General features: G+C 40.5%; 1 protein-coding gene across 1 annotated transcript in view; it reads right to left on the bottom strand.

Annotated features, from left to right (window-relative positions):
• Srbd1 (S1 RNA binding domain 1) overlaps positions 1 to 21,108 on the bottom strand; it is a 169,336-nt gene that overhangs the window by 120,708 nt on the left and 27,520 nt on the right. The window contains exons 8-12 of the mRNA XM_028765111.1: positions 18,058 to 18,161; positions 10,300 to 10,407; positions 6,838 to 6,995; positions 3,026 to 3,116; positions 2,284 to 2,391 (exon numbers count right to left, since the gene is read on the bottom strand). Of these exons, the coding sequence (XP_028620944.1) occupies positions 2,284 to 2,391; positions 3,026 to 3,116; positions 6,838 to 6,995; positions 10,300 to 10,407; positions 18,058 to 18,161 (569 nt within the window). The remainder of the gene's footprint in view (positions 1 to 2,283; positions 2,392 to 3,025; positions 3,117 to 6,837; positions 6,996 to 10,299; positions 10,408 to 18,057; positions 18,162 to 21,108) is intronic.

Raw genomic sequence — 21,108 nt, 5'->3', positions numbered from 1 at the left:
AGAGAGAGAGAGAGAGAGAGAGAGAGAGAGAGAGAGAGAGAGAGAGACAGGGGAAGACCCTTACCATGGGCTTCTGACTTTGACATGTGTGCACATGAGTGTGCACATATTCTGCATCACACACACACATACACACCCACCCCTTAGGTTTACCAAGGGAAACCTATAAATGATGAGCTTACAGACATGATCATGAACCCCAGAACACAAGCCCCTGATTTAAGGGCATGTCAATGAAGCAGACATTTGCTACATATATGTGAACACAACGTCTCCTAAGGGCTAAGCTATTTGTACATTTTACCACTATTATAAAGAGGAAAACGGTATCTTTTGCCAAAAAACACAGTAGTATAAGATTAGAAAATAATTGTGGCAATATAGCATGAAAGGAAACAAATATTGAGATATTAAAAAACAAGTGTCAACTATTTTCCAGAAAACTGAAACCACATCATTCTATCATAAAGTATAATGAAGTCTACAATAGTGCATGCATTTTCAGTAACACTTTCAACTTTAAGTGTAAGGGACTGACTAAATCCCAGGTGAGCTCTACCACTTGGATCGGTTTACAATTTTCTCTCCTTTGTAGTTATGATTGAAAGCCTGGATGATTTTTTTCCCAGGGTATGGAGAAGTTCGAGAGTTTACAAAGTGTTTCAAGGGTAGGAATAGAGACACTAGAAAGAAGGTGAATGGCTGTGATATAAGTCACAGGTGTGATATAAGTCACAGAACATCCTAACTTACAGCATCAAATCAAGACGAAAAGCTGTCCGAAGTGGACAAGGAATGTACTAGAAGCTTCATTATGATGGTCTGAAAAGGTTTAAAAGCAGATTGACAAGATTACAGAAATACATAAGAGAAAGTACATAGAATGACAGACAGAGAAAGAAAGCATGGAGAATGGAAAATGGAAGGTCACATGAGGTGAAGAAGTGGTGTCTTCAGACATTTTAAACTGACCAATGACAACAAATGAAATCAAACACTGATTTTCCTAATGCAGTCACTGTAAGTTCTGATTAGATCTCGCTCTACAACACTTAAGACTTCACAAGTCCATGGTAAAGTGCTAGCAAATAGATTTGAGCAAATAGACAAGCACACTGCGGCTAACGCTCTACAACAAAACACATTAGAATGAGAGCTAGAATGATGGCTCAGCTACAGGAAGAGAGACCACAACTCACTCACCATACGGAGACTAAAACCTGTACACAACAGTTTCTGGATCTTCTGCAGAGGGACTGGAAGACACAGACTGTGAGTCAGGCACAGGCATTCTACAGTCCAACGGAGCTGTACATTCCTACAGTCTCTCTGGAACACAGCACTGCAGATCCATGTGCCCTCTCACTTCTAGTACTTCACATCTCAACCACTACAAATACCAAAGGGCTTCTACACAGGACTTGTCTTTAATTATGGCTGTTTAAAGATCAGTCATTTTTATTCCATCAAGTTTAACAAATCCAGATTTTCATGCCATCATGGTTCATTTTTTCTAATATTATATATTATCTAAAGCTTATTAAAGACACGCTCCATGAGCACATTTAGATCAGACACAGTACTTTTCTTTTGATATTTTTGAGGCAGGGTCTTACTGTGTAACTTCAAGCTTCCCTCAACATGCAGATATCCTCCTGCATTAGCCTCCTGAGTGCTAGGATATGCCACCACTTCCAACAGCATTCTTTAAATGATTCCTAGATGTGCATACATAATCATCACAACTATTCCTGAGATATTACATCAAACTATGATAAGATTAAGATAAGATGAGAGAAGATAATGTAAGAATTAAACTAGCTGTAATAAACATAATCAGCCATGACCAAGGGTTCAAATAGCTTCTCAAAAGTCCTGGTGCCCACATACAGCTTTGAGAATAGGGAAGACATATAGTTGGCTCTCAGTTCCAGAGTACAACGGTTCATTGGCTTAAACGTCTGGCAGAAGAAGGGTAAGTTATTCACAGTCAGTGGTTGCTAACTTGGTATTCCACCATACTGATTAGTTAATACCTAACTAGAGCCCTCATATCAAGTACAGTCCGGGAGATTCCATGGAGCAAACTGAACTCCGAGAGCTGCCACCGTGAGAGCATCCACCCTGCTCTACTCACTCCTGCGACATTCTTGTTAACAGACAGAGGCAGTTAGGGAGGCACACAAAACATAGATTTTCAAGAAGGAAAGGAAGACTCATCACAAAAGGAGCCTGAGAAGCTCCTATACACTCCAAGAAAACAAGTCTTCCCACTGTCCTTACCAGTAAACAACATCCAGTGGTGCAAAGTAATTTTTCATTATCAGGTCAGCAAAGTAAGCTTCAGTTTCCCGGCAGGCAGTTCCATTTCCAATCACCACTGTGCTGCAGCTTCAAGGGAAAACAGAATGAGAACCTGGATGAGTCCCAGGCATACTCTGAGGTCAACCAGAGACAGCACACAGAATGCACAAGTGGGAGACACAGCTCTTCCTCTCTCTTGTATCCATGCAACCTCTCCTCGGCTCTAGAGTACACAGCCCCCTGCATTTGGTAGGAAGGAGGTGTGGGGGTGGGGTGGGGGTGAAGCACAGAAAAATAGTTAACAGTCATCTTAAGAACAGTCAGGCAGCTTCTCATCTACAAAGAGCCAAAGTAAACAAGTAAACTCAGGCTCATTCCAAACCATAATAAAGATACACAACTAAATGATACGGTTTCTGCAGTTCCTATTAACTACTATAACAGCCCTTCTTCAGGGAAGAATGAAAGGAGGGAGTGGGTAGGGAGGATCTCCCAGGTACCACATCATCACCTCTACTTGACAGAGGGCTGAGAGAGGAAAAAGTATTCCACCACAGTCTCCGTGTGTGAGTTCTCCAGCTATTCCCCCCAGCATTGTGCACAAGGTTCCTTCTTTCTCCCCAGGTGTTCACCTTAACCCCACACTCCAAATTAGGAGCTTCAAAAGTGCCTAGAACTGGCTGAGCCACTAAACTACTCAACAGGCTACTTATTTTCTTACTTGAAATGCAGCAAAAGCCTCTTGATCTTCTCTGCCTCTCGGAAGCCTTGTCCACAGTGCAAATAAACCACATCAGTATGAAGTATCTGACCTTGGGGGGGGGGGGTGTAAAAAGACATTTGCAAACTATAACTCACTACTGTTTCTATTAAGTAAGCTGCAACAGAAAATGGAACTGGTTTATCTTTTAAAATGCAATCTCAGGGTCTGTGAGCTGCCTCTGAATGTAAGTATGCTTGCCCTCACACCTGACCCCTTTAGTTGGGTCCTGAAACCCACACAGTAGAAGAACACAAATGACTGACTACCTCAAGCTCTCCTCTGACCTACATGAATGACTGTACATGCACATAGCCACACAAACTAAAATGTAAAAAAGGTTGTTAAAGTCTGATTCATTCATATTCACTAGATCAGGTCCTTCCTAAGATTCAGAAATGCTGTTACTTTCAAAGTAAAAGAACTCCACTTTTCCACACAAGACCATTACTAGGTGGACATTATGTTATGGCACCTACAAGAGACAGGGTTTTCAGAAAGATCTAACATGGGCAGCAGCCACAGCCCACACTACCTGGCTACCTGCTATAGATCAGGCACAGTTATGCAATTCTGTTTCTTTCCAGTAGCTGATATATGAATTTGTTTATTCAATTTCTTTGACTGTATATGTAAGAAATTCAGGCTTTTTCTATCTTGTATTATATTATACATAAAGTATTTTATTTTTAAATAAAACTTTTTAACTGAAATGAAAACTTTCAGGGTGATCGCTCAATGAATAGAAATAAATGAGCTAAGTGAAGACAATAGGAAATTAGTAAGAGTCCCAGGATAACCTCAGGAAAGAAAGGGGAAAGAAATAAGTCATGTGATCCAGGACTGAGCAGGTGCACTGGGGAGACTGCTTCAAATTCTAGGCTAGCAGCCCTACAAAACTAAGGAAAGAAGGAGAAGGGAAAACTACAACAGAAAAGATCAATTAAGTTTCAAGTAAACTATTTATAAGAAAAAAAATGCTTTCAGCAGTCAAGAAGAGGAAGATATAAATACACTAGAAATAAAGAAGCTATATAACCAGGGATATAACATTATAAAAAGAATGGGACTTCATAAAAGATGAAACAGAAGTTCCGAGCAAAACTTTACCAACACAGGCTGTGAAAATATCTGTGTTTCAAAGTCTAACAAGGACACTCTAGCCACAATACTGAAAACACTAAGCTACCAGCATGACCAGAAGAAGGTACCTAGGTGAAGCTGAAGTTACCTTTAAAACATATGTAATCTGACATTCTCAAAACAAAACTCCTAGCAAGACACAGAATCCCAACATTCAGAAAGCTAAGGTAGGAAAACCTCAGCTGGGGCTCCAAAGTGAGGTTAAGGCTAGCCTAGGCTACAGAGTAAAGCCTTGTTTAAAAAATAAAATAATAAGGAAAATCCAAACACTATAATTTATCACAGTGGCACACTAAGGGACAAGCATCTCAGTGGGTACAGGAAAAATCCTGGTATTGCCAATCCTTCCCATGTGAGGAACATTAATAACATAAATGACAACTAGGAAAACAAAAAGCAAACCCCATGGCTGTACCTGTGATAAAGGTAACAAAGAGTCCTCCAAATGCAAACACCAAGTGTCTGGGACAGGCACAACACAGCACAGGACCTCTGTAGGGGGCATCTGAGGGGCAGGGCAGAGCTGATGGCCCAAGAGAAGAGTTCCTACCCTGAGGAACACAAGAGTCAGTCTGAGGAGCTGACACTGGCACCCACCTGGATAAAGGCTGCCCAGTGACCTTCTGAAGACTGAAAAACTGATCCTCATGGACTCCCAGAACAAAGAAGACCAATTATAAGGGTGGAAAGAAAGAGCCAGGGTTCTATCTAAACTGAGCAAGGCAAGGACAGAATGAGCAAAGGAAAGAACCCAAACTAAAGAGGAGAAAGCAACAGACAGCCCAACCAAAAACCATCAGCCAGCTACATCTGACGTGTTAATAACCAGAAAACATAAGACAAAGTGACTTTTACACAGTGAGAAGCCTGTCCTGACCCAACTCACCTTCTTGAAAGTATTAGAAACATATCCTAAGCAAAGCAAGAGGATGATGGACAAACTGTACACAGAAAGATTTTTTTTCTTATGGCAGAAAATAAAAGTCCATAGTATGCCCACAAAACAGAACAAGATATATGAAAATGAGATTTTTTTAAAAAAGAGAATATTATATAAGCTATGAAGCTAACATACATCAGAATCATAAAACCACATGAATGAAATAGCAAGAATTTATTTCATATGGAAGAGAAAACATGTCTGGATTCAGCAGCACATGTACCAACTCTGAGACAATAAGGAGGAGGGCAGCATGGGCCTGCGCAGGACAGCATGAGAGGAGACAGCCCTCCAGAGATGAAAACCCAGCAGAGGAACAGAGAATAGACGTCCTCAAAGAAGCAAAACAAAGAGATATCCAATATGACAAAATAAAGTGAAGATGCTTACCAGAGAATTATCATGTATAACTATATATCAAAAAGAAATTCTAAAACCATAAAAAAATTACATAAAGAGACTGAAACAGATGGATTGAATAACAACTTAGGGAAGACTAGAGGATTACTAATCAGTAGAAAATAAAGTAAAACACTGAAAAAGAAAAGAAGAGAATGAGAGATATAATAATGACATTCCGAAATGGAATTCATGCTGACACATGCAGTGTTAAATATATCATATGAAAACTTTGAAACACAGAAAATTTTGGCACCAGAAAGAAGAGAACGTTGCTTTTTAAAAAAAACGCCTATAAGTCTCTAGACTAATTACAGAGAAAAAAAAGCTATCAGCCAAAAAGTAAAACTAAAAACAATGGGACAATCTTTAAGTCACTACTGATTAACCAATCTACCCACGAAAATAACCTTCAAAAATGAAAACAAAAGCAGCTTTTTCAGACAAAAACTGAGACAACATTTCATTAACTAACTTCCAGCACTCGGATGGCAGAGGCAGAGGATCTGTGTGAATTCAGGCCATCCTGGGCTACAGAGTTAGTTCCAGGACAACTGGGGCTACACAGAGAAACTCTGACTCAAAAAAGAAGAGAACAGTAGTAGCATGAACTTTTCAGACATGAAGATTTCTCAGACATGAACACAAAAATGAGGAAAGGAGTCAGGAAGGCTAACTACAGGGGACAGGAAAACTGTACTAACTGAAAATTCACAGCTGCAAAATATCTGATACTTAAAATGTATAAAAATCAGAATACACCATAAAGAGTTGATATTGATAAGAGCTACAAGTCTCGGCAGCTGGGTGGGGTTTGGTTCTATAGAGCTCAGTTGGAGAGTGCTTGTCTGGGCTTGAAGGCCAGTACCACATACACAGATGTAGTAACACATGCCTGCAGGGCCAGCATTCAGGAGGAGCAGAAGGATCATGAGTTCAGTGTTCTTCTTAGCCACCAAGAGAATTCAAAGGTAGCCTGGGCTATATGAAACTGTGTCAAGAAAGAAAGGGAGAGAGGGGTAGAGGGAGAGGGAGAGGAGAGAGAAGAAAAACAGAAAAGAAGGAAAGAGGAAACAAGTTGTTCAAGCCTGACCCTTAGTTAATGGAGAGAGGGGGACAGATTCATAAGAGTTCTGACCAGAAATACAGGAAATCCTCTGATTCCCACAGCCCATGAGAAAACAATTTCTAAACCACAAAAACAAACATTATTTCCAAATCTTCATGATATCTATGAAGTGGAACTTAGGATCAACCAAAAAGCTCTCATATGCAAAGTTGAGGAACTTACTAGTAGGAGAAACAATGGCTAGTTTGCATCCATGTTTGTAGCCAGGATCTACTCCCATCAGGGTACGGCCTGGTACCGGACTTGTTAAAAGAAGCTGGCGGAGATTCTGTCCAAACATCATTACTGATTGTTTCTCTGCATCTGATGTCAGTTTGGCTCTTTAGAAATGGAGGGGAGGGGGACAACACAAAAAGTACTTAGATTTTCATTCATCCAAATTTTCTTTTCAGAAAAAGGGCAGAATTTATTTTGTATAGTCAATCCTCAAGGATCAAATACCCTGTTCCTGAGTTACATTGTGACTACTTTTGATAACCACATAAATATGACACTACAAACAATTCCAAAGCAAACTAAGTCTTCATGCCTATCTTCTGTAACTACTCGTAGATACAAGTCATAAGTTAAATATGTATATACATGAGAAAGAGCCTTGAAGATTTGCAAGTCAATTAGAGCTTAGCAGATAGTTACATACATAAACCACAAACAAGAATGACAAGGCGTGCGGCCCAGCAGCCTCCTCCAGTGTTATTGAGTTCAGTACTCTCACTGCCTTTGTCTGCAATCCTCTCCACATCTGCGTCTCGTCTCCTCCCTGTCGTTCCCAGGCATCCGGCAAGGCCACAGTTCTTAAGGCCTCATGTAAGCGTGCCTCTGTTTTATTGAGACACTGTTAGGAGTGTACTTTTAAAACCTTGTAGAATAAAAATGTAAGTCAACTGTGAGCTTAAAAAGGCAGCTGGAACCTTGAAGCCCTCAACGTATCATCTCTTGAAATTCTTAAGAACTGTGTCATAGGAAGTCTTTCTTCTCTATTAGACCAAATAGGAAATCAACGCCATTGGCCACGAGAAAACTTAATATAAAGCAATTCAAAATGTCTGTGTGAGGAGGGTTAACTAGACATGTGTGAAGATGCACAGAACACTACTGTCTGTTTCTCTGCTTCATTTGGTAAGGATTTTCTCTCATCTTCTCTAACGTTTCATTGTAATTCTTTGACTTCTGCAAAACAAGATACAAATATCATCACAAGTATTTCTAAATATTTATTTTGAACTTCATTATATTATGAAGTCATTGGTTGGTAGTCTTATCAAGATTGGTTTAAGAGACACAAAGCTGAAAGACCACACCCTTCCCAGAAGATCACCATGATAGAAAAAGCAGAATGATAGACAGAGCAGACTACAGCAATGAGGAACGCTAACTCAGGAGGAACCTATGCCAGAAGCAGCTCAGGTGAACAAGATTGGAAATATAAGGGACACACAACAGAGGTGGGGACAGTAGGGGACTGTAACCTGGAGGAGACACTGCACACAAGGAGAGCACACAGTCTCCTGAGAAATAGAAAGTGATTTCATAGGCTAAGAAAAAAAGAAATGACATGGCCATCGAGGATGAGGAGACAGATGAAGCCCATCCACCCAGTCATCGGACTCTTCTGAACAGCCCCAAGACCACAGGGATGCTTGTAAGTAGACTACTGTGAAATGATGGGATGGGATTTTAAAACGTCATGTTGGGCAGCCAGATAGCTCCTAAGATAAACGAGCTGCTGAGCCCACAGAAGGGTCCGAGCTCAGGTCCGCAGCAGCCACGGGAAAAGCCCAGCATGTCGACAGATGGTATGCACCTGTGACCATAGCTGAGCCCAAAAGTGAAGTATCAATAAAAAAGAAAGCAAACAAACAAAAACCCTAGGAATCAAATTTTCTATCCTTAGCATAAATTTCTTCAGAATTAAAGAAACAAAATATTTTTCTTCAAAACACTGGTAAAGCCATCTGACTGCCCTCTTCAGCATCTGCTCAGATAAGCATTTCTAAGAAGCGCCAGCTCTGGGCAATGCCTGTAGACTAATGACGAACAGAAATGAGCTTTGCTGTTCTACCTTGGGCAATTTAAAAAAAGAACATGTTCTTGCTTACCCACAATGCAAATCAAAAAAGGACTGTGTCCTACAGACTCCCATACCACACGCCTTAGTAGCAATGAAATCATTCCACATGCTATAAAACCAAATATAAAAATACCACTGGATGCTGAACGCAACACGAAAAAAATCAAGGAAAGAAAAAAAAGTACCACATTGAAATTTTACATAAGATTATTTTCCCCGGAATGGATGGGCCCCAATAGTTCACTTGCTACATAATCATGACAACTAAAGTTTGGATCCTAGTACCCACATAACAAGATAGGTATCCTGACAATGTTTGTCACCCAGCTCCAAGCAGGGTATAGACAAGTGTAAGACTTGCTGGTGTCCAGCCTAGCTCAGACACAAGCCACAGGTTGAGGGAAGGACCTCCACTTCAAAAGAGTAGGTACAGATGACAGAGGACACCCAGTACCCTCTTCTTGCCTCTGCACACAAGCACCTGCACCATCTATGTACATGTATATACACTCACACACATACAGACACATACACAGACGCCTGCACGCACACAAATAAATGAATAAGTAAAGGAACAAACCCCACAAGTTCATGCCACAGCATGGAAAGCAAGAGACATTAGCTCACATGGACAATGATCCGGAATTTCAAACACAACAGTATCAGTGGAGACCATCTAGGCCACAAAGGATGAAACCAGACAGTGTGGCATGGAACAACAGAAATAGAGCGATGGCGCACCTCATCTTTATAATGTTCAGTCCTACTCTGGACGCTTCCAGTCAGCTAGAACTCCTAGTGAGCTGAGCAGACACGTGCAGTCCCTCCACTCCCAGGCCGCCTGGAAAAGTGAGGGGGAGGATGTGCTGGTCCACAGTCCACATGAAGGACTGCATGAAACCATGCTGGTTGCTGGAACTTAACAACCAAGACAACAGCTAGCGAAAATCAAGAGAGAGCAGGGTTCTGCTGCTGTGAGACTCTTTCATTCTCCCTGCCTAAGCACATCTGCACCTCACAGAACTCCTCGGAGCCTACAGGTATGGTTCTTTCAATCACCTCCTCATCCGTGCTCGCCGTTGCGCATCCAGAAACTCCCAGTGGGAGATGAACACATATAATTGCTTTCCCTCCTCAGAGCAGTAAGAACGTCTCGTTCCTCATCAAGCTCCTTATGCTTTCCTTGGCTCTATTACCTCCAGGAAACGCTTCCAAGTAACCTCCCCATTAACTTCTCAGTTTGGTTTTCCAAGTCAAATCTCGAATCAATAAAATCATGTTTGGCTTGATTGTCAAACTGAAACATCAGCAATGTAGAACTGGAAGGGGTATAAACACTAAGCATTCAGGACTAAAGTGTATCACAATTAAGAAGAATACTGTTAGATCTCTGCATGAGAATAAATCTACAGATTAAAACCAAGACTCACACTGAAGACCTGGTCTGAAGAACAAGTTCTCTGGCTTGGTTCAAATTAACAATCATTTACTCTGTACTCCTTGAAGGCTATACATTATGTTAAACAGCACACAAAATTAAACGAGAGACATACCTGAACTCTCTACAGAGGAGAGGAACAATGAGGCGTTTAAAGGAGTCATCCAGTGAATTATGTAAGATCTTCATTAACTCTGGCCGTGCGAAGCCATGTGGCCTCCACCTACAAGAAGGAAAAATTCAAGACAAAACTGAAGTGACAGAGAGCAGGAAAGGACATCTGGAAGAGGGGAGCCGAGGAGCAGGAGAGCCTATATGGAAACCATTGTAACAGAATCTAGAAGGAGGGGCCGCCCTGAGGCTGTGGTGTCTGAAACGGATTACGTGACATGTGGAGGGGAGATTTTGAGGAGGAGATTGTCATTTAGAGGTTTCTGTTTTGGTTTTTTGAAACAAGGTAAGAAGGTCTTTCGCTATTTCTCTATTTTTCTCTGTCTCTCTCTCTGTGACTCCCTCCCTCTCTGTCTCCCTAACCTCCCCCTCCAGAACCTAGAATTCACTATACAAACTATACGTGCTGTGACTGTCCTCTCCATAGGATTACTAGTAAAGGTTAAACTCCTAAGACATCTCACAGACAGCAAAACATCCTTATCAGCACCACCTTCCTCAAATCCACTCGTGGAAGCCCTAGCCTCTCATGTGAGGGCGGCATCTATAAAAAAGGGGCTTTGGAGAGCATCTGCACTAGAGAAAGTCATACAGTAGAGCCTGCTGTCTCCCTATACTCTCTGTGACATGACAGAGTGACAAGCATCTTCTACTCCCCCATCTCTAAGACTGTGAAAAAGTTTTTGATGCTCACTCAGTCTATAGTGTCATATATCTAAGGAAGTGGGACAGCTTTTCCCACTTCCTTATTGCATCTATGAAGAGTCAACAGAGACTATACAGAAGAGAACCTGTCAAACCTTGTTTCTAGCAACTCTTTTTCTTGGTAGCAAACTCTGACTTAAATCTAAAACTTAAAAAAAATCCAATATGCTTCAGTTAGGTTCTCTCTCATTGTAAGTGAATCCCCATTCTCACCCACTTTTGAGCTCTTAATCCCACCCACCCTTACATATTCTCCTTATACATTTATCATGAGACACATTGGTCAGGATGTTTGTGTCACCAACAGTAGGGTTTATGTTATATTATGTCTAATGGTTCTCACTCTCTTCTTCCCCACCCCATATACCCTCAAATGAGAGAAACAGTGGGGAGTGCTGTCCAAATGTTTGACACAATTTAAAAATAAACAAGATTTTTTAAAAAAAAAACTGCAGCAGAACCTGCTGAAATACTTTCAAAAAAATCTTAGTTGCTTTAGTTCAAAACTCATAAAACCAAAGTTAACCCAATTCTATAGGGAAAGGAGAGCATCTTCAACTTCTTGGCACCATTTTGGAATCTCATCTGAGCACTGGCAAGAAGAACCTGGTCTCTTGCCCAGGCCACACTGCCTGCCCAGCAGCATGTAAGCATGCTGAACAGAGTCAACTAGATACGGGAGAAAGGAAAGAGAAGGAAAGGGAAGGGAAGGCAAAGAAAGGAAAAAGAAAAGGAAAAAAGAAAAGACAATAGGAGCTATCAGGAACAGACCCAGCTCCCAGGCTCCAGATTTCCACTCACACCCAGCATGTCTGCCCTCGCTCTTCAGTGCCCTCTTCAATAGAAGCCATTAACAAAACAGTTTGTAATACAACTGATATACCTAAGATAAGCTCTTTTCCATAACTTAGGCTTATGAAAATGAAGCTTCAGTAGAGACACATTAAAGATCACACAATAGCAAATAACTGAATCCCTTCCAAAGGACGTTAGGTCAGCAATGTATATTTTTATTTTCCAGTTGAAACAAATATGCTTTTAGGCAAGACATATAATACACCATTCCTTCCACCCAAATCTCTTTTACTCCCTAAAGTCCTCCCTACAGGAGAGGTGGGACGTGAACTAGAATTAGACATGCAAGCCCTGTGTTATTTAAACCTAGAATGTTCCCAACAGACTTATGTCTCAAGCACTTTTGTCTCCCAAGTTTGTGCACGACTTTGCAGGGTGTAGAACCTTCAGAAAGTAGGGCCTGGCTGGAGAAAGGGGTCACTTGGTAGAATCTGGACCTCTGCACCTTCCCCTGCTCCTTGCCTACTCTCACCATGTCCTGGTCTGAGGCTGTGAGACTAGCTAATGCTCCCTGGCCATCATATGAGACGGTTCGATCCTGATTGATGGAACCAGATCCCAAATAAGCCATTCCTGTCTTCAGTTGTTTCTGCTGCATGTTTTGGTCACTGTGATACAACGTGCAGCAGCACACTGCTTTCAAGGAGACAAATGGTTTACCAAGGTATAGTGGTATATACTTGCTATCCCAGCACTTGGGAGCTTTGGGGCAAGAAGATCAGTTTAAGAGTAGTCTCAGTGACATAGTGAGCCCACCTGGACTATATGGGATCCTGTCCCAAAACAAAATAAACACATATTTGAAATATACCATAAAAAATAAAAAATAAAACAGAAATCTAAAATGACAAACATATAAAACACACAAAGCATGGATGAGAGCAGTACAGTGTTCTGGCTATAAGCAAGATCTAAGCCATGCGGCTTTAACTACACACACAAAGGTTCATAGTGCTAAGGCATCCAAGTGGCAACATCAATTTAGAAAGATAAGACTAAAAATATGGCAGTGCCCAACTCATGAAAGGTCTCATATGTCACACAATGGAGGTTGGCTAGTTGGGAGAACATGGTTCTGGGTCATGAGATAACATGCCAGGAAAACAGTGCTTAAGACACTAGAAGTCTAATGGAATGGTATCATTTTTAATGTATACATCCAATGTCTGCTGTCTACTAGTGTGGTTTCTCTTTGAGCTCCAAAGTTTCATCACTGTTTTTAAAAAAGCTAGAAATTATTATCTGTCTTCTTAAAGCTGCACTCCTGGTAGAACTTTTAAGCCATAAGGTTCTCCCATAGCTTAGAGCACTCTGTTCTTCTCCCTGTGAAGAAATTGTGGGTATGTTTATATTATATATACACATCACATTGTTTACACCTGATCACCTCACCAGGCTCAGTCCTACAGAGAACAGCACTGTACAAACTCCTTTTAATTCCTTCTACAACACTTCTACCCCTTTACTGTCTTCCTGGGTTCTAATTGCAGCACTTAGCAAACGAAGGTCCTGAAAAAGCATGGGGAACTCATAGTCATATCCCTTATGACAATGTAATATGTTTGATTATAGGCTGCCATTTCAATGTAACTTCTTGTAATGCAACAGGTATATACCTCTGAAAAACCTTTGTATGACTTCACTAACCCCAAATTTCACAATATGAAATACTCCCTATAAGAGATGCATTCAATAAAGTCTATAATGAAAACAGGAATCATAAGACTTCAAAGCCCACAGGTCCAGGCAGGAAAGACTGGCAATAACTGACAAGGTCCATGCCCCAAACTGCATATTTTTGACAAGAAAATTCTTTGTTCAGCCATTGTCTAGAGAAATAGCCTCCACTCTGGCAAAGAAATACGTTTTCCTTACTTCTTGTAGGTAAGACAATGGTAAGCTCTCTTCAGCTAGCCTTCATGGCTCTACATTTATATAACTGGCTACAGGAGATGGTTTCTCTTAAACTTGTTCTTACACAACAAAGAGTAGTACAGTTCAGACATTAGAAATCAACTCCACAAGGCAGACACACAACCCTGCAAACTCAGAAACTGCTGCAATACAATCCAAGTCAAAAGTGGGATGTGCTAAGAGCATTCCCTCACACATGTTCTTATTTAAAGAGCAAACACTGGAATTTGGATTACTGGACTCTTAGAGCGCCAGACGAACTCAGGTCCTCTTCAACTCTATCCTTGTGACCAAGAAGCACATGTCCACTGCTAGACCTAGACTTACATACCATTTTTAATACACATTGAATCCTTGCTATTGTAATTAACTTAATAACAAGATCTCAGTTAACCCATTTATACCATAGTTAATTATATAGTACTCAACATTTTTATCTTGTGACGGTAAAGAGTGTCATCATCTAGCTTCTTCAAGTCATACAAATGTGTCAACTCTGCCCAGCCAATCCCATCAGTCATTTAATCAGATACTGTCTAAATTCTGCCTCCTGCAGAGTGCACAAATCCATCTACAATTTCCCACCACTAGTCCCTGAGTCAAAACTACCATCATCTCTTGCCTCTATACTTGATTCTTTCTAAATAACTCTCTTCTGCAGTAAATGTGATCTCCAAAACTGGCCCTGTTAAGTAGAACAAAAACAATTCTCTAATACAGGAAAACCAAAATAACTGTATTCCACCTGACAACAATCAAATGAGGTTACCTATCAACAGCAACAGAAACTACAGAAAGGATACAGACTCCTAAAGATTAAACAACGTACTACTGAATAAGTGAAATCAAAATACAAGAAATCAAAAAGGAAATAAAAAGATTCCTAGCATCAAATGAAAATGAAAACACATCATAACAAAATCTTTCATGTCTGGATCAAAACTCTATGACTAAGGAGGTCAGAGATTTTGGAGAAGAGCCTAATGCTAGTATATTAAACAGCTATGATATTAAACGTCCTTTAAAACTTTTGTTTGTTCACTCAGGTGTTGCTCCCAACTTTGGTCAGAGATATTTTTTTTTTGCAGTGGCTGTGTTCTCACCCCCATTCAAGGCGCAGAGAACATAACAGCAAAGTGGTCAGAGAGATGAGTAAGAGCTGGGATCCGGGATCTGGGACCTGGGAAATGCTGACCTCTGGACATGCCATGGCTGATACACATCATCTCCCATCACTGTGGTCACTGCACAAAACCAAGCCAGCCACAATTCTAGCATGAAAGGAGGATGGGCCCCAACCTTGGAGGAGCTATTGGAGGCTGATGGTTATAAGGAAGAGGGAGTCACCCGCCTTTGAGGATGTCACTGGTAGGCTGTCCAGACACTAGTGGATGGTCCCACACCTATGTTCATATGAGAAGCACAAATATGCCTCAGAGGGTTACTAATAACAATAACAGAAAAAGGAGGTAATGAAATTGGGAGGGAGATGGAATACAGCACACTTAGAGGGAGCTGAAAGAAGACAATGATGGGTGGGTATGATCAAAATAAATTATATAAATATATGAAATTATCATCAAATAGAATACATTCTTTAAAAAATAAAAATTACAATTACACAGAAAGCATAAAACAGAAATTAGAAATGTCATACCAGAGCTAACGACTAAACTATAACCTTTTTAGATATTTCCTTCTACGCACATAAGTAAATGACTCATCACCAATGAGGGCCTATGATGGCTACTAGAAATCATCTTTGTATTTGGTGGGAGTTTGAATAGGTTTGGCCCCTAGAGAGTCATGTGTGTGAATGCTTAGCCATAGGCACTATCAAAAGGTATGGTCTTATTTGGAGTAGGTGTGGCCTTGTTGGAGGAAGTTTGTCACTATGAAGGTGGACTTTGATGTTTCCTCAAGCTCTGTCAGAGACGCCTGGCTGCTTGTGAAGACAGTCTTCTCCTGGCTGCCTACAGATCAAGATGCTGCTTGGCTACTCCAGCACCAACCATGTCTGCCTGCAGGCTGCCATGCTTTCTGCTAAAATGTTAATAGACTGAACCTCTGAACTGTAAGCCAGCCTCAATGAAACGTTTTCCTTTACAAGAGTTGCCTTGGTCGTGCTGTCTCTTCACAGCAATGAAACCGTAAGACAGATATCTTGGGAGTTTTTTTGGGCATTATAATTCGTTTGGTTTTGTTCTACTTTTGAGACAAGGTCTCACTACATAGTCCAGGCTGGCCACAAACTCACAGTCCTCAGCCTCATCCTCCTGAGTGCTAACAAACTGTCTTTTAAACTTTATCTCAACTTTTAGTTTCATCTCAGTGCTCTCAAAATAGCTGCGCAGGATGCTGTTGTATGAGAACAGCATAACTGCTAAAGCAACTTACCTACTGACTAACATAGAATCCTATTTTATGTGATGCTGCCTTCTTAGTGTTATTTCAAGATTCAACAAGCTAATCCTTGGAAGAACTGGCTTTAAGCAAACTGGCTTCCAGTGAACTTACATAAGAAAGATGTTGGAGGAGAGTGCTAATTCCTAAAGAACATCATCTAACTTTTCAAGTAAATTTCCCAGCAAGCTCTCCCAAGGAGACTAGTTATTAAGCATATATACAAAATCCACAGCAACAGCAATGTGAGTCACTTTATGTCCTTTCATTGATTGGCTTTCTCAATCAAATGGTAGCTACAGAATCTGTTGTAGCAATTAAATTGACTGTTGTAAGACTCACATACATCCTGCAACATTTAAAGTAAAAGAATTATACAATCATATGTTGGTATCTTCAAAGGTTATCTTAACAGATGAGAAGTTTAATTGAAGCACTAAGCTTCAATTTTTGCAAGTAAAACATCAGATATAATGTATATAAGTGACATTTTTGTTAATTTGTTTTTTTCACAAGAAAAACATGTTTTAAAGACTATGGCATAGGACAGTACTTCATTATATTAGTTGATAGTACAAATTGGTTCTAAAGAATATATTAAGTGATGATCTCATTGTGCACAACTCACAGATGTCCCTATGTAAGCCTATATGGATAGGCTACTGCTTCCAGACTGTGAAACTGTACAGTTTGTCACTACACTAAATACTGCATCAAGTAGAACAAAATGGCATTTATAGACCTAAGCATACATAAACACAGAGCAGGTGCACAGCAGAAGCATAGTCTAGAGATGAGTGTGTTTGTGCAGGGTTCTTGCTTACACAGAGCAGGAAGGTCTCTGTGAATCAGTGAGCACCAAGTACTGGCATTGCTGTTGATGTTACTCAAGACTTTGAATACTGTTCACTTAAGCTCCACGAAAATTCATAAATTTTTCCAGTTTAGTTTTTTTTGTAAAACCTCACTTATTAGTTAGGACTGTCAGCTTTGCTGCTTCTGCACCTCATCAGAGAAGGGTCTTCAGCAGCTCTAAGATGTGAGCAACTGCCACCTGTCATCCTACAATAACAAGACCTCCCTAAATGACTTCCCAAGAGCCTACCCAGGGCTGTCCTTGTGGGAGTGATTCCCTTTGCTGAAATATGTCAGGATCTTTGCTTGGTTTGTTCTTTTTTACATAACAGCTTTCCTTGGAAGCAGATAGGCATGGATATTTTGCTCCATTACATAAAACCCATTGGAACAGGGGCTCATGCTTTCAGACTTCCTGAGATGCCCACTAAGGTCTACCCAAGCAACTAAAGCAGCATTCACTATGAATTCTCTTGGGAGTTCTTTTTCTTTTCTTGCAGTTACCTTTCTCTTCTTGCTCTTTTAGTTTTGTGTTCAATAAGTAATAGGATTTTTTCAAATCCATAATAATTATAAAAGCACAATCATATATATACATGCTTTGTCAATAACCAGTTTATAAAGCACATGACTGCACTGAAGTAAACGCCTTCTTCTCACAGTCAGTCATCACTAATAATCTCTTGTCCCCTTCAGAGACATTTTCTATTTAGTTATATGTCTCAAGCATACTTTTTAAAAAAATATTAACTTATTAGACTTTTGGGAGTTGGTAATCTCCTACTAGGGATCAAACTCAGACAACAAGTGCTCTCACTGACTGAGCCCCATACTTAAGTTTTTAATGTAAAAAGGGAATAATAACATTGTCACTTGCTTTTTAACATAATATACATCTTTCCATATCAATATGCAATAACATCAATCGGTGTTTTAGAAAACAAATTTTATGGATAGCCAATAAACAGACCTGTTTTGTATACACCACCGACAGAATTCATTCTTCACTCCATCAGCAATGTTGACCTTGACTGTCAGTATCTTCAAATTCTCTCCTCGGTTAATGGCCAGAATCTGACAGAAACATATGAAAGAGACTGAGAGTCAATGAAGCAATGATAAACTTAAGGAGGGAGTCCACATTTATGAACAAATCAAGTACCTATCTAACCAAGAACAGGCTTGTTTTTATTATTTACAAAGGAATGTATTAAAAACAATTTGTTTATACTTTCTTCAAGTTACACGTCTTTCTCACAAAGAAAATCCTAACCGGGGCTGGGGAAATGGTCAGTTGGAAAAGTGTTTGAACATAAGCATGAGAACCACACACCTACATAGAGGCAGGGGAGAGGCTTGTGCCTGTAATGACAGCACCAGGGCGGCAGAGACAGGGAGGATCCTGGAGCTTACTGGTCTGCCAGCCTAGCCAAATCCATAAGCTCCATGAGAGACCTGATTTCAAAACTAAGATGAGAAACTAGAGAGATGGCTCAGGGGTTAAGAGCATTTGCTACTCTTTCAGGACTTGAGTTGGGTTCCAACACCCATGTCAGGCAGCTCACAACTGCCTCTGACTCCAGCTCCAAGGGATCTTCCTGCCAGCATCAAGCAAACCCACTGACACATTGAATTATGTCAACTGACTAAAAGAGCTCATGATCACAATAGATTCATAAATATCTGATAAAATTCAGCAGCCTTTCCTGAAGAGTTGAAAGTACTTTCTTTAAACATGAGAAATCAGAGCTTGGGGCAAAGACTAAAGCTAGAACTATGTAGTCAGATACAGCAGAATTACTACACAAAGTAACAGTAAAGAAGAAAGACTGAAAACAGCATAGGGAGTGGGTCAGTGGGTCAGCAGACAAGAACAAGGATACAAGTGAGGTCTCCTAAGAGGGTGCACAGGCTGAGGGGTAAAGTCGGCACCTCACTAAGGGTTTATCTGCAGAAGAACAAAGCCAAGGTGGGGTGGGTCAGTGAACTTAGCAGACAGCAGTGACCTAGGGCCTCTTGTCACATTATCCATCTATCTCCTGAGATTCATATGCTCACACAGTTACACAAAAGATGAAATGCATAGTTTACTACCACACAGGCTAGAAAGCTATCTGCTACCCAGTAGTGGCCCTCTGGCACACACAAACCTAAAAAGCTCTTAAAACATACAAACCTAAAAAGCTCTTAAAACACAGTACTTTTCAAAAGAACGTTCTAAACTACTCTATTTTCTCAGGCTTGAGTACTCTCATCTCCAGAAGCCTGTATCAGTCACAAATTCAAATCCAATCGCTCAGCTTTTTTTAAATTCGAAGTACTCAGATATTACATGTATGAAATAAAATATAAATTCTCTCTCCCCCCCCTCTCTCTCTGACACACACAGGTTATAAAATTAGATAACAAGGTCATTTTTGCAAAATGAATTTTAGTAAATTTATATAGTCACTGGTACATTTTTAGATATACTGGTGTATGTGTGTCTATGTCTGTCTCTCCCTCTCCCTCTGTGTGTGTGTGTGTGTGTGTGTGTGTGTGTGTGTGTGTGTATTACTGAGAACTGAAAGCCAGAGCCTCCCACACTCTCTACAACCACTTTATCAGCAGCATACCCTCAGCTCTCACTGCAGATGGTATTACAAACCTCTGCTTTAGTGGCTTATATTTGTAGTCTATAACTAGGTAACTACAGCTCTATTGTGCCTACAGCTTTAAAATTACTGAAATTATGTGTTTCATCACCTATGACAAATACAGTGCACAAAGAAGTAACTCAAGCAACTTTAGACATAATAAGAGAATGTGGTGGGGGCGGGGGACTGGACAGTGGTTAAAATTACTTGCAGCTCTTACAGAGGACCAGAGTTCGGGTCCCAGCACCTACATGGAGGCTCATAACCATCAAACTCTAGTCCCAAAGACTCTCGTGCCTTCCTCTGGCCTCTGTGGGCACCAGGCAATGTCAAGTGGTACATATACATATATGCAGACTGTCTTAGCTAGGGTTTTACTGCTGTGATCAGACACCATGACCAAGGCAACTCTTATAAAGGACAACATTTAATTGGGGCTAGCTTATAGGTTCAGAGGTTCAGTCCATTATCATGAGGTGGGAGCATGGCAGCATCTAGAAAGGCTTGGTACAGGAGATGCTGAGAGTTCTACATCTTCATCTGAAGGCTGCTATAAGACTAATGGCCTCCAGGCAGCTAGGACAAGGGTATTAAAGACCACACCCACTGTGATACACCTACTCCATCAGGGCCACAACTACTCCAGCAAGGCCACACCTCCTAACAGTGCCACTCCCTGGGCCAAGCATATACAAACCATTACACAGACAAAACATTTATACACATAAAAATTAAAGTCTTTTAAAAACTAGTGAACTATTTCAAATCTTCAAGGTCATACTATCTTTATACATCAAACCCACCACATCATAAATACACAAGAGGTATTTTTGGGATGAATGAAGACATTTCATGTCATATTACAATGAGAAAGGGTAAGTTTCATGTTTATGTAACCTTATTTTTTTAAGCTGCATTTTAGAATTAAATAATTATAGCATGAAAGGTAAAGAACTCTAACAAGTTTCATTAGGCTCTCTTTAAAGCTGTAAAATGTAGATAGAAAAAAATACATTTTAACATGATTAGTGAGGACTTTCCTTTTTTTTTTTTTTTTTTCGAGACAGGGTTTCTCTGTGTAGCCCTGGCTGTCCTGGAACTCACTCTGTAGACCAGGCTGGCCTCGAACTCAGAAATCCACCTGCCTCTGCCTCCCAAGTGCTGGGTGTGTGCCACCACTGCCTGGCCAGTGCGTACTTTCATGTTGGGAGAACACTTACAGTCTCCTAATTCAAATCACCCCCTTGTCAAACCACCCAAAAGAACCATAAAACCAATAAAAAGAATAAATAAAACAACACAGGACATCTTTAGCATTCATAGGACACAGAATTAGATTGGCAACAAATTTCTCAAAAAAAGAGAGAGAGAGAGAGAGAGAGAGA

Source organism: Grammomys surdaster, unplaced genomic scaffold (genome assembly GCF_004785775.1).
Source record: "Grammomys surdaster isolate TR1022 unplaced genomic scaffold, NIH_TR_1.0 149, whole genome shotgun sequence".
NCBI classification, from domain to species: Eukaryota; Metazoa; Chordata; class Mammalia; order Rodentia; family Muridae; genus Grammomys; species Grammomys surdaster.
Note: the sequence above shows the minus strand (reverse complement) of the source record. Positions and strands in the feature narration are given on the sequence as shown.